Here is a 13,443-nt window from a genome sequence, read left to right on the forward strand (position 1 = left end):
ACTGTAAAACTGCACAATTGATTATCACTTAATAGTTCTGATACACATACACACACATTAGTCTACCTTTTGGTGAGTTTCTGAAAATCTTCGTAGAACATTGACAAATATAATATAATATAATATAATATACCTGTTTTTTTTTTTTATCATCTGAACCATTCTTAAGGGGTCACATACATTCACAGTCTTGTAACAAATCTCCATGGCCTCTTCACCTAGTGACGCTGAAATACCATTCCTTTTAATTTTTTTAATCTTTTTTATTTAAATTAGAAACAAGCTTGCTTCACATGTCAATCCCAGCTCCCTCTCCCTCCCCTCCTCCCCCGCCCTCCCACCAGCCCTCTAAACCCCGCACCCAATCCCCACACCACTCTCCAGGGAGGGTGAGGCCCTCCATGGGGATCTCCAGAGTCTGTCATTTCATCCAGGGCAGGGCCTAGGCCCTCCCCCATGTGTCCAGGCTGAGAGAGCATCCCTCCATGTGGAATGGGCACCCAAAGTCCATTTGGATGCCAGGGATAAATACTGATCTACTACCCAAGGCCCATAGATTGCCTAGGCCTCCTCACTGACAATCATGTTCAGGGGGGTCTGGATCAGTCCTGTGCTGGCCTCTCAGCATCAGTCTGAGGTCCAAGAGCTCCCCCTTGTTCAGGTCAGCTGTTTCTGTATGTTTTATCAGCCCGGACTTGACCCCTTTGCTCATCACTCCTCCCTCTCTATCACTGGGTTCCAGGAGTTCAGTTAGTGTTTAGTAGTACTCCATTGTGTAAATGTACCACATTTTCTCTATCCACCCTTCAGTTGAGGGGCATCTAGGTTGTGTCCAGAATCTGGCTATTAAAAATAATGCTGCTATGAACATAGTGGAGCAAACATCCTTGTTGTATGAATGTGCATCTTTTGGGTATATGCCTAAGAGTGGAATTGCTGGGTCTTGTGGCAGACTGATTCCCATTTTGCTGAGGAATCTCCATACTGATTTCCAAAGTGACTGTACGAGTTGGCACTCCCACCAGCAGTGGAGGAGTGTTCCTCTTTCTCCACATCCTCTTCCAGCATAAATTGTCATTGGAGTTTTGATTTTAGTCATTCTGACAGGAGTAAGATATACCTTTTGACACCTCCTCCATTCCTGCCTGTCCAGCTGCCAGGAGCCATTGTCCTGCTACCTGTTTCTATGAGTTTGACTCTTGGATAACTCATTAAAGTGGGATGAGACTGTGTGTATCTTTGTGACTGGCTTATTTCACTTAGCTTAATATCTAAGGTTCCAGCGAAGTTGTGGCTGAGCCATGTAGAGAAACTCTGTCTTGATAACAAAAAAACATACAAATGTATAAAATTTTAATAGAATTAAACTTTTACATCACATCTCACTGAGCCAGTCCATGTCATCAGCTACCCAGAGCTATTTCCTCGTTTTCACTTTTGTATTTACAGCAAGATGCCATTGTCTTCACTCATGTTTGCTGATTTTATATATGTATGTATGTGTGTGTATACATACATATATATATATATATATTTGGCATTTGCTTGATTATTTTAGGCTAAATTGCCAGATAGTGAAGTGAGCCTTGGTTTAAGGTCAGCCTGTGTTCACTGGAAACTTCAAAAATTGAAAATGCATTTCTTATGTCCTTGTCTTGTGAACACATTCTTGTTAGGAATGTGTTTCTTCATTGCACTCATCAGCATATTCCAAAATAAGTGTTCTGTTTGGTTGTTTTCTTCAACAAGAATGTTAAATAACTCTTGATTGTCAAGGGCAGACTACATAGAGTTGGCCACAGGAAACTTTGTGAAGGGAGTAGACAATCTAGTGTATGTATGGAAAGTAAACAACTTAGTGTATGTATATGTGGAGGACAGACAACCTAGTGTGTGTGTATATGTATGTGCATGTGTGTATATACCTGTTTCCCAAAGGTGTTTAATAAAGGCTGACTTAATTAAGCTTTCTTAATGACTGACTGGAACATCTGTAGACGTTTGTATTTTTGTATTTAAAAGTGGTCCCATCAGACATGGTGTGGTAGTTTGAATGTATTTGGCCCCTATAAGCTCATAGAGTGGCAATATGTGTGGCTTTGTTGGGGAAAGGAAGTGTCACTGTGGATATTGGGTGTAGGCTTTGAGTTCTCTTCTGATCGAGCTACACCCAGTGTCACAGTTCATCTCTTGTTGCCTGTGGATTAGGATACAGAACTCTCAGCTCCTTCTCCAGCACCATGTCTGCTTAAGTACTGCCATATCCCGCCATGACAGTGATGGACTAAACCTCTGAACTGTGAGCCACCCAATTAAATGTTTTCCTTTATAGGAGTTGCCATGGTTGTGGTGTCTCTTCAGAGGAATAGAAACCCTAACTAAGACAAACGGCATGGGTAGTGACAGCCCAGATCTTCTGCCACAGAACAGTATTGCTGGAACATAGCCTGAAGGGAAACTGGAGTGTTTTGTTTTGTTTTGTTTTTCTTTAAGACCCTGGCTGCCTAGAAATTTCCTCCGTAGACCAGACTGGCCTTAAACTCAGAGATCTGCCTGCCTCTGCCTCTGAGTGCTAGGGTTCCAGGCCTGTGCCACCACCGCCAGGCCAAAACTGAGGGTTAAGGAGCATCACAGACTGCAGTCTGAGCAGATGGAGAAGGGAAGCCTGCCTCTACTGCGTTCTCACACACTTGCTTTCCCTGGCTAGAGCTTTAAAAATAGGCCTAAAAAGAATGTCAAGTATGTAAGTAAATAAACTTTAGAAAAGAGTTTTACGTAGCTGTTTGGGTTACTTTTCTGCTTCTGTCTGAATAGACCAAGTTGTGAGGCAGCTGTTCACATGGCTGTAGCTGTTCACATGGCTGCAGCTGTTCACATGGCTGTAGCTGTTCACATGGCTGCAGCTGTTCACATGGCTGTAGCTGTTCACATGGCTGCAGCTGTTCACATGGCTATTCACATGGCTGTAGCTATTCACATGGCTGCAGCTGTTCACATGGCTGCAGGTGTTCACATGGCTGTAGCTGTTCACATGGCTGCAGCTGTTCACATGGCTGCAGCTGTTCACATGGCTGCAGCTGTTCACATGGCTGCAGCTGTTCACATGGCTGCAGCTGTTCACATGGCTGCAGCTGTTCACATGGCTGCAGCTGTTCACATGGCTGCAGCTTTAGTGGCAGAATTGGCAGCTCCACTGTCTGGCTTCCTGGGGCTATGATCTTTACTATCAGGTGACTAGATTTGGAATTAGGTAGGAGATGTAAGCAAGAGAGTGCCTGCTGGGGGTGTTTCTCAGAGACTCTTAGCTGAGGAGAAAGCACACAGGGAGGTGCTGCCCACGAGACGGATCCCACTGAATAAATCAGGAGGAAGGAGGAAGCCAGGCAAGCTCAGTCTGCTCTGTTACCAGACGTGTGCAGTCGTCACCCACTGCCATGCTTCTCCACCATGATGGGCTGTAGCTCAAGACTCTAAGCAGAATACCCTTCCTCCTTGGCTCCTAGGCAGGTGTTGGTCACAGCAACAAGAAAAGTAAGGGCCACAGAGGCTCCACCTGCGAGAGAGATTACCGTCCTGCCTGTTGCAGGCCTTTTCTTTGCTCATGGAAGTGAGGTGCCTAACCAGGTTTATGGGAGAAGGGTTAGCGAGAGGCAGCCCTGCCAGGCTGACACTGTAAAGCCCTTGGAGGGGAACATGAGTGGCAGTGCCTGTCACAGAATGAGGACAGTGCACACAGAGCCTCAGCTTGCTCCCTAAGTGGACACTGATGTTCACCTGCCTTCAGTGTGGCTGCAGCATTGTGTGCACCTACTCCCCATACCCAGCAGCCAGACCCGGGACAAAGACCTGCTTTAGGGAACTAAACAACCCCACAATCAAATGGCTCCACTGCAACATCACTTCTCAGGCAGTTTCTAGCCTCTGTGTGTATGTGTGTGTGTGTGTGTGGAGAGAGAGAGAGAGAGAGAGAGAGAGAGAGAGAAATTCTCTGTGTTGTAGGTTGTGGATTTGTAAATAAGGAATTGATAATTCTTACACTTATTCATCATCTGCATGACCCTGGCAGCTGAGAACAGGAAGCCTTTAGTAGTGTAGTAACATTGTTAGGGGTCTGTTCTGTTTCTAAGGTTTTTTATAAATTGTTTTGAGATAGGGTTTCTTTATCTGTAGACCAGGCTAGCCCTGAACTCACAGAGATCCGCCTGCCTCTGCCTCTGAGTGCTGGGATTAAAGGCGTGCGCCACCACTACCTGGCTTTCCCAGGCTTCTTAATTTGTTGTTGTTGTTGTTGTTACCTTTCTCACGGCTGTGAGCAAAGACTAACAAGAAGCAAATTAAGGAGAAGAAAGCAGTGTTTTGGCTCATGTTTATGAGGATAAAGTCCGCCGTACCAGGAGAGGCCTGGCAAAAAGAAGTGGCTCTTCACATTGCGTCTGCAGTCTGAAAATGGTGACTAGGAGGAAGCAGGCCAGGCTCTAAAAGCTCTTGACCCGCCATGCCCAGTGACCCGCTTCCTCCAGACAGGCTCCACCTCTGAAAAACTCCAAACACCCTACCCACTCAGGACCATGAGTGGGGCTGTGCAGGGCATTTTACATTCAAATGCATGCATAAAATCTATTAGTATTCCCTTACCTTAATATCATTACTCTTATGTCTTCATGGGAAAGGACCTTAACACAGTGCTCCTCACCAGATACAAGTTCTGAGACAGCAAGATCTCCACTCATTCTACCATAGAAACACAGAATAAACAAGCCCAACACACAGCACATCTTTACTGATTTACTGACTGGGACACCTTAGGAGATTGTTAAGGTCCCGCAAAGGCCTGTGTGTGAAGGCTGCCAACTGATGGACTTGGGAGGTGAGTGGATCATGCAGGCACTGCGTTCATCAGTGGATTAGCCATTCAGAAGTTCATAGCCAAATGGGCTATTAGGAGGTGGGCCTGGTGGGGGAAGAGCATGTCTGTCCCAGTCTCTCTTTCCATCTTTCATCACCATATTTCTGCCTTGCCTCAGGCCTAATCGCAGCATAGTCACTGAAACCACAAATGAACAATAAAACTAAACCCAGAGATTCCCAGCTAGGTATTTTTCATTCTTAGAACTCATTTCAACCCCAAAAGTCACACATTGCAAATGGGGTACAATTTGTTTTATGCTTATGCAACTCATGAGCAATGTTTACCTTTGTGGGTACAAGGGAGTTACCCTGTCCCTTTCATCTGCAGACTCTTCTCAGGAACCTCTTAAGCTATTTATTTAATTAATCTTCTCTTATTTTTAATCACCATGATGTCCAGCCATAACCATGATCTGACAGCGCTTCTGTGAACCCCCAAAGCCTGGTACTTTGAGAAAGAACTGTTGGCCAGCTGCTCTGCTAAGCTGCTCTTCCATGTCTTTTACCTCTTCTGCTCGCTCCCTTGCTTCCAGGCTACCATGAGGTAGCAAGCCGTCTCCTACATAACACTTCTACCAGTATGGTCTTGTGCCAAAGTGACAGGGCCTGTGAAACCATGAGCTAAGTAAACCTTTTCCTTTAACTAAGTTGATTATCTCAGACAGTTTGTCATAGTAATAGTATAAATGTTATAGCTTGAATGGAAAGAAACCCTGGCAGTTAGTAGTCAAGGAATACCACAGAGTCACACTACACAACAAACCTCACACAAAAGATTTATTGGGAGGGAAAAAACAGGAGCATGGCTGCCTCTGCTTGGACGAGAAACAGCAGAGAACTGAGCAAAAGGCAGGATTTATGTAGAGTTTCTTGTGGGGAGTGGAACTTTTTGGAGTGAAGTTTTCCAGTGTGGGATTGGTGAGATTTCATGTACAAGGATTGGGCTTTTTATTCTTGTAGGGTGGGGAGCTGGGTCCAGCAATTAAGAATGTTCTGTGGGTGGAACCTGGCAGTTGGAGGCCCCCAGGGCCTGTCCACTTGGTATGCCTTGAGAAGCTTACAAATAGCAAGATAATTAGTTAATAATGTATGAGCAAATATTTAAAAAAAGATATTGCAACCTTGATTTATAACTCCCATTTTTATACAGAATTTTAAAATATATTTAAAAATACAGATCTATAGTAATCACTGTGATTTCTAACAATCTGTGCTTTGATAGTATGGATGAGTACACACACCTGTATTCCCACACTCCAGAAGCCAAGACAGAAGGATCAGTGCTTTCAGGTCTGCCTGGCAGACATGGGGATGCCATAAAGCAACATCTCTGATGTGACTGGAACTGATCTTAAGAACAGCTCTCAGTGTTGTGCATGCTTGTCCCAGTAACCAAAGACAATGCATATACAAACCATACACAGAAAGAGAGAAGGATGTCAGTTCATCACTCCAAAAGTCAGCTGAACATGGAAAGACACACGGGGTTCATAGGCTTCTGTTAAGTCATCCACATGATCTCAAATATCACCAATTCAGTACAAGCCCCAGGATATCCCAACAGTGATTCCCACTGAAATAACCTAGTAAGGGACCCTGGAAACCAAAACCGTCTTGAATTTAAAAGAATATAATGTTGTCAGCCTCATCCTTTTTTTAAAAATTGTTATTACTCACATTGTTTTCTTTGACAGTTTCATACGTGCATATAATACATTGATTTTAAAAACTTATCTTAATGCCATCAAACTCAGAATAATGTGGTGTTAGCATAAAAACAACCACACAGATAAGTAGAATCTTCCAGAGCCCACTGAAATCAGAGCCTAGAGAAAACATCCTCATATATATGACAAAGTACTCCTTGACAGAGGCTCTAAGGTCACTCAGAGCAGGAAATGTGGTGTCACTATGGAAACCATATATCTATACTTAAGAAATGAATCTATGAGCAACAAGAGATAATTAGCTCTCATCAAATTTTAAAGTTTTGTACAAAGAATCTTAACAGCAGAATGAAAAGCCAACCCAGAGAGTGGGAGAAAGTATTTGAAGGATTGTCTCTGGTATACATAAAGGACAGTCACAAGTAAACAACATTGTTCAAAAGTAGGTGCAAAACTTGATTGACATTTCTCCAGAGAAGATATATGTGCTGGCTAGTTTTAAGTCAAACTAAAGTTATTTGAGAGGAGGAACCTCAATTGAGAAAATGCCCCCCATAAAATTAGGCTGTAGTCAAACCTATAGGGCATTTTCTTAATTAGTGACTGATGGGGGAGGGCCCAGCCCATTATCAAAGGTGCCCTCCCTGTGCTGGTCCTGGGTTATATAAGAAAGCAGGCTGTGTGAGTGATGAGGAACAAGTCAGTGAGCAGCTCCTGTCCATGGCCTCTGCATCAGCTCCTGCCTCCAGGATCCTGCCCTGTTTGAGTTTCTGTCCTGATTTCCTTCAGTGTTGAGCAGCAATATGAAAATGTAAGCCAAATAAACCCTTTCCTCCCTAGCTTGCTTTGATCATAGTGTTTCAACACAGCAATAGTAACTCTAAGACAATGTACAAGTGGCCAATAATATGATATAATGATCTCTGGTATATTATAACTATGTTGTATAGACAATGGAAATAAATGCATCACAACATAAAGCATAAAAAACATTAAACATAAAACTAAAAGGTGCAATCACATACCCAGAAAACACCAGGTTCTGGTGAGTATGTGGAGAAACTGGAATTCTTGTGCATTGTTACTGTAGTAACATATGTAGTTACATAGGCACTGTACAAAATGTTGTCTTAAAAATACAGTTTTACTGGGCCAGTGGCATGGCTCAAGTGAGTAAAGGCATTTGCCACCAAGTCCGATGATATAAATTCAGTCCCTGTAATCTAGCAACTGGGAGCATGCACACCCACACTCTTACACGGAGAAACTAAGTAAATAATGTTTAAGACAGAACTTAACCAGTGACCCAGAAGTTCTGTTTCTAGATGAATGAACTGAAAGCAGGAAGCAGGGTGTTGTGGTACATGCCTATTATCCAGTACTTCACAAGCTGATGTAGGAAGGTTGCTCCAAGTTCAAGATCTTGGGCCATATAGTAAGACCCTGAGCATTATAATAAATGACCAGTCCCAGAGGGACACACACCAGCAAATGAGAACTTTACATGCGTATACTCAACATACAAAACATGTTTGGGTTTGTATTCAGCTCATTCATTGTTTATTTTTATCTGTGTGGGAATTGAGATATCTAAATAGTATTCACAGAACAGTCACAGTTTGAAGTTATTTGCATGTTGCCATCTTCAGCAAGAACTTTTCTGCATCCTGAATTAAAAACATGCTTATTAGAGATTGAAAAGCTAAAGTGTAAAAAGTAAGAGCTTTCCAAAAGGCAACACCTGAGCCTTTGTGTGCAGACAGTAGTCTACAGGGGAAGCAGCCAGAGCCTGCATTGTGAACTTTTCCTGTAGCAATTTCTAGTAAAAGAAATTGTGAAAATAAGTTAGAAAAAGAATATCCAATATTTCATTTTTCTGACATTTTCCTTTGAATGATGTGTGTTGTGTATACACATGTATGTGGAAGCCAGAGGTCGATGTTAAATACTGTATATGTTGTATGTGTTCATGTGTAAGTGCATGTGTCTGAGTGTGTGTGTGTGTGTGTGTGTGTGTGTGTGTGTGTGTGTGTGTGTGTGTGTGTGTAAGCTAGGGAATAGCATTAGGAGTCATCCTCGGTCACTCTCACCTTATTTTTTAGGACAGGATCTCTCACAGAGCCTGCAGCTCGCTTATTTGGCAAGGCTGGCTAGCCAAAGAACTCCAGGGATCCTCTTGCCTGTCTCCCCAGCACTGGGCTTATAGATGCACACTTCACACCTTGAATTGTCTACATGGGTGCTAGGGTTCCAAACTCGGGTCCACAGCAAGCACTTCACCAGCTGAGTCAGCCCTCAGCCCTCTGATATTTTCTTTGATAGTGTTAGGATGAAAGTGGAGGCACCAGAAGTCATGAGCCCTGTATCCTTTGGTGGGAACAGTCATCCTGAGAACTCAAGTCTGCAACTTCTGTTTCTTCTTTAGGGAAATTAATTCTGAATCAATGGAGTTAGATATTCACAAAATGAACACAGGTTTTGGTGTCACTTTAGACACTTATGTAGTATTCTTTCTAAGGTGGTGGTGACATACTGCTCATATGATGACAAACTAACTGTAGAGCAGAGAAAGTGTCCTCTGTGACCTGGATGTTTTCAACCCTTTTAGAAGAACATGGCCATTTCAGAACTCCAGCACCTGGGTTATTTTGGAACCCTAGATATGTCTAGGTGCCATTTGGGAAGGATAGTTTGGTTTGAGTCCTTCAAGACACGTAAGAAGCTTGACAGAACGCCTGGAGGACTCTGGATATCTCTCCTTTCCACTTGTTTACCTTTCCTTAGGTACAGTGAGCAATCACTGTATCTCAGTGGACTCAGTCTTATGGTTTCTCTGGACAACAGTCACATTGAAGTAGAAGTAGTGAGAAGACAGCATCTATATTAGAGGCTGAAGGAATGCAGCCTAGGAATGCAGGCAAGAAGACGTCCTCACAAGCATCCCCAAGCTGCTGCATCTGTACTTCCAGATGGTCCTTGACTCACTCTCAAATATGTCCTGACTGTGTGAGCTGGTCAGACAGCTTACCAGGTGGAATGCTTTTGTAAGGAGACAATGTGTAATTCAGCATTCCAAGCATTTGATTCTGTTTCATATACCAGTTATACAAGCACCCAAGAGTATATTGTCTGTAAGACCACCCAGAAGTAAGTAAATCTGTCTGCAAATATGCCAGGTGCAAGGACCACTGATAGTATAAGACCATGGTCTGTAAGGAACTGCCACCTTTCGTTTGATGCATGACCCTTGGCTGGCCACAGTTTTCTCAGTCTGGAACATGGGATGCATCCTTAGCCTTCATTGCTGGATGAAATGAAGCTGATCACAGCCATCTTTAACACATGGTCTTGTGTTAATAATCTCAAGCTGAAATGAGTAGCAGGAGCCACCCTCAGAGAGAGAGCCCTGACTTGTACAGTCGCATACTCACTCACACAGGCACAGCTGGGCTTGAGAATGTGACTTTACTGAGGGAAGCCACAAGAATGCTACTCATCAATTAAACAGATGTTTATTGAGTATGCACCAGGCTTCATATTTCTTGTTGCTAATAGCACTCCCAAGTTTTCAGGTTGTTTATCTTAAGGAAGGGAAATAGTTTGTTATTTTAAATACTTCCACAAGAGGACTGATTTTGATTGTTTCTATGATGCATTTGAGGGTTCAAGGAACTGATGGGGGTGGGATGTCTTCCCTGAAGAAAAGCAAAAGTGAGAACACAGCATTCCCTCTGGCCATGGGCATCTCACATACTTGGAGTGGATTACCTGTGAGAAATAAGATCTTCTGCAGCTGCTTCTGCCCCCATGTCCACCCTGGCTCCTCAGAAAGGACAAAACCATTGTAGGAGAAGCTCCAGTGTGCAAAGAGACAGTCTCCTAGAAACACGTCCTTCAGCTTGTCTTTTAAATGACACGGGGATGCGGTCGTTAGCATTGGTCTGGAGACAGAGTGTGAGTGAGGTGTGTAGTACATTGAAAGCCCCGGGGATGGCATGATCCTCCTCTGAGATGCTGCCAACAGCAGAAGGGGGTGAGCATGGTGCAGGTACATGCTCTGAAAGGCCAAACCCTCCATGTGAATAAGCCAGGGTTAGCATGACCTATCAAGAAAGGGTTAGAAAAGCCATGCATTGTTTTGAGTGCTTCTATGAGTGGTTTTTAGTTGTTGTTCTTGTTGTTTTGTTTTTACCAAAAATAAGGATGTTTCTGACCACACTTCTGAGGGGAATGTGGGGTACATCACACACAACCATGTGCCAATTCATCCTTCCTTAGTTCCGGCTGCCCACTGCTATAGAGGTAACTTCCTTCATGGAGATTCAGCCTGTAATTCCCTCTGGATCTCAGGCACAATAGTATATTTTTCTTTGTTTCATTTTTAGACACTTTTATATTTGTAAGTTTTTATACATTTTAATTAAAATAGAATTACATACTTACCCATCCCTTTCTTCCTCCTAGCCCCTCCCAGGTCTCCTCCCTCCAGACCCCTCCCATTATCCCCTATTCTCAAATTGATACTCTTTGTTCTTATTACATATATGTATATGTGTATGTATGTGTGCATAAATATGAAAATACGACCTGCTGAGTCTGTTATGAATATGGTTTGGGGCCATCACTTTGTATTGGATAATGAGTAAGGATGCTTTTTGTAAAATGAGTTCATCCCCTGCAGTTCCAGGCCTCTCACAGTCACTGATCTCATGGCCTGTGTCTTTCTGCCTTTCCCACCAGTTTACCTCAGTGTCCCCAGCAGTTCCTGAATTCTTGAAAACCCCTCTAACTGCGGACCAGCCTCCCACGAGATCTACAGCTCCCATCCTCCCCACGAACACTGTGTCCCCAGCGAAGCCTGGCCCAACGCTGGTGAAGGTAGGTGCCCAGAGCATAGCACTGAAGGGCTCCACCCAGTGGCTGGTGCCTCAGTATCAAGTCTGGGGACACAAGACAGAGGCGTGTGTCTTGAGTGCCAACAACCTTGAAAACAAAACCTAGCTTTCTGGGCTAGGTCAGCAAGTGACCTGTCCTCGTAGTAACAGAATGACAAGGAGCTTGGCTTGTATGAAGCGCTGACTGAGTAACATCCCAGGGATGTCTTATGACAGCCAGCTTTGCACTCTTTGCACAAGGTGAAGCTCTGTGGCATCCAGATGGGCGTCTGTGCTGGTCAGAGGCTCAAGAGGACCCTTGGGTTGAGTCATCTTGGTCAGAAGCAGCTTGGCATGATCTCATATGCCTCCAGTTCCTGGCACTGTCCCCCAAAATACACTTGGTTGAAATAATTCAGTTAGAGTAAATCCCAAGGCATGAGAAAAAAAACCTTAAGTACGCAGTACATTTTTAAAGTTCTTAAAATCCTATTTATAATTTCCAAGTAAAATTATGGGAAAAACTGCAATAAGGAATAGACTAACCATCTCATTTGTGACTTTTCCTAAAACTGGTAGAGTTAATATCTCAAGCCTTTTGAAGTAAATAGGACATTAGTATTAGCTAACCTCATGTCACCATGCAGAGACTGACCTTCAAATAAGTTAAGAAGTGGTGTGGCTAAAAAGGCCCAATCTCCCAGGTTCTACTCCAGCCTTTTTCTGCTCTGAAGGTCATGGCAGCATTCAGTTATAAGGCTAAGGATGTCTGAGCCCTTGGGACTCTTAACTTCAGAGCACCTTTCCCCAACTTAACACCAGAAGCAGTAATGTCAACAAAGTCACTTCCTAATGTGTTGTGCAATATCTCCTCCACATCCACCCCACCAGTGTCCACCCCACTTCCCTCAGTGTCACAGAGGGCCAAGATGCCAGCCTGTCCTTGTCACCTCTCTCCTCCTCTGCTTCCCTAGTGTCTTCTTTTAGGGAGGTGCGGTCCCGGGGCAGGCAGAGGGAGGAATGCACCAAGGACTCCTGTGGTAACAGAGAGGCACAGGCTCCAGCAACATTCACCTGACACAGACTCTTCCTTGTACTTGCTGAAACTCGCTGAGCAGCTAACTGGACTGCTACTTGAGTGGTGTGCCAGAGGGCGTGTAATAGTTCAGCAGACTGAGAGCAAGTTACAGCCTTGCTAGTTTCCATGGGATATCTGCTCCCATTTTAACAGCCATGAGCTTCAAGTACCTATGTGATGTCACAAGTGCAGAGTTGGGAAAAGATGTACACTAAGCTTTTGTGAGTCAGAGCAGCCTGTTTCCCTGAGCTCTTTGTACCACCACTATAAAAGTCATGCTGTGGAACCATTCTTTTATGACAAGAGGAGTCCATGCGGTCTGTAGCATGGGAAGCGGGAGGTCATTTCTAGTGAGCATACATGAGGCCCACCCTGTTCCACTTAACACTGGCATGCATTCACATAGGAAGGATGTGCCCAAGAGTGTTAGCAGCCTTGGTGTCTGGTCCACATTATTTGGGGAGGACTTGTCATTTCTCATTCTTTGGTTATAAGGATGTTATATATGTAGCTTATTCACAATATCTGTTCAGTTGTCTCTCACGAATGCAGCCTAGGAGTGATGTCCTATTTTGTCTGGGGTTGGGTTTTTTGTTGTTGTTGTTGTTATCATTCTTTATTTTTAGATGTTTTTTTTATCGTATGAGTATTTTGCGTACATGTATGTATTTGCACCATACAAGTGAGTGGCTTGTGCTGAAAGAGCTCAAAAGATCCCCTGGAAATTAGAGTCACTGATGGTTGTAAATCACCGTGTGGTGCTAGAACCAAACCCAGGTCCTGTGCAAGAGCTGCCAGTGCTCCGTAAACAGCTGAGCCACCTCTCCAGTGCACTGTTCTCTTTAATTGTGCTTTTTGTTTTGTTATGTTTTTCTTCTTTTTATTGAAAATAGATGCTTTTTGTACAATATATGTG

General features: G+C 43.7%; 1 protein-coding gene across 5 annotated transcripts in view; it reads left to right on the forward strand.

Moving 5' to 3' along the window:
- The window catches only part of Mrtfb (myocardin related transcription factor B), a 156,550-nt gene that overhangs the window by 118,741 nt on the left and 24,366 nt on the right, over positions 1-13,443 (forward strand). For 4 of the 5 annotated variants that reach the window (XM_040730943.1, XM_040730945.1, XM_040730944.1 and 1 more), the window contains one exon: positions 11,316-11,453. In XM_040730943.1, the coding sequence (XP_040586877.1) occupies positions 11,316-11,453 (138 nt within the window). Of the gene's footprint in view, positions 1-5,308; positions 6,025-11,315; positions 11,454-13,443 lie in introns of those variants that run through there. The other variant, XM_040730947.1, reaches the window with a different exon arrangement.

This window comes from Mesocricetus auratus, unplaced genomic scaffold (assembly GCF_017639785.1).
Source record: "Mesocricetus auratus isolate SY011 unplaced genomic scaffold, BCM_Maur_2.0 Super-Scaffold_100024, whole genome shotgun sequence".
NCBI classification, from domain to species: Eukaryota; Metazoa; Chordata; class Mammalia; order Rodentia; family Cricetidae; genus Mesocricetus; species Mesocricetus auratus.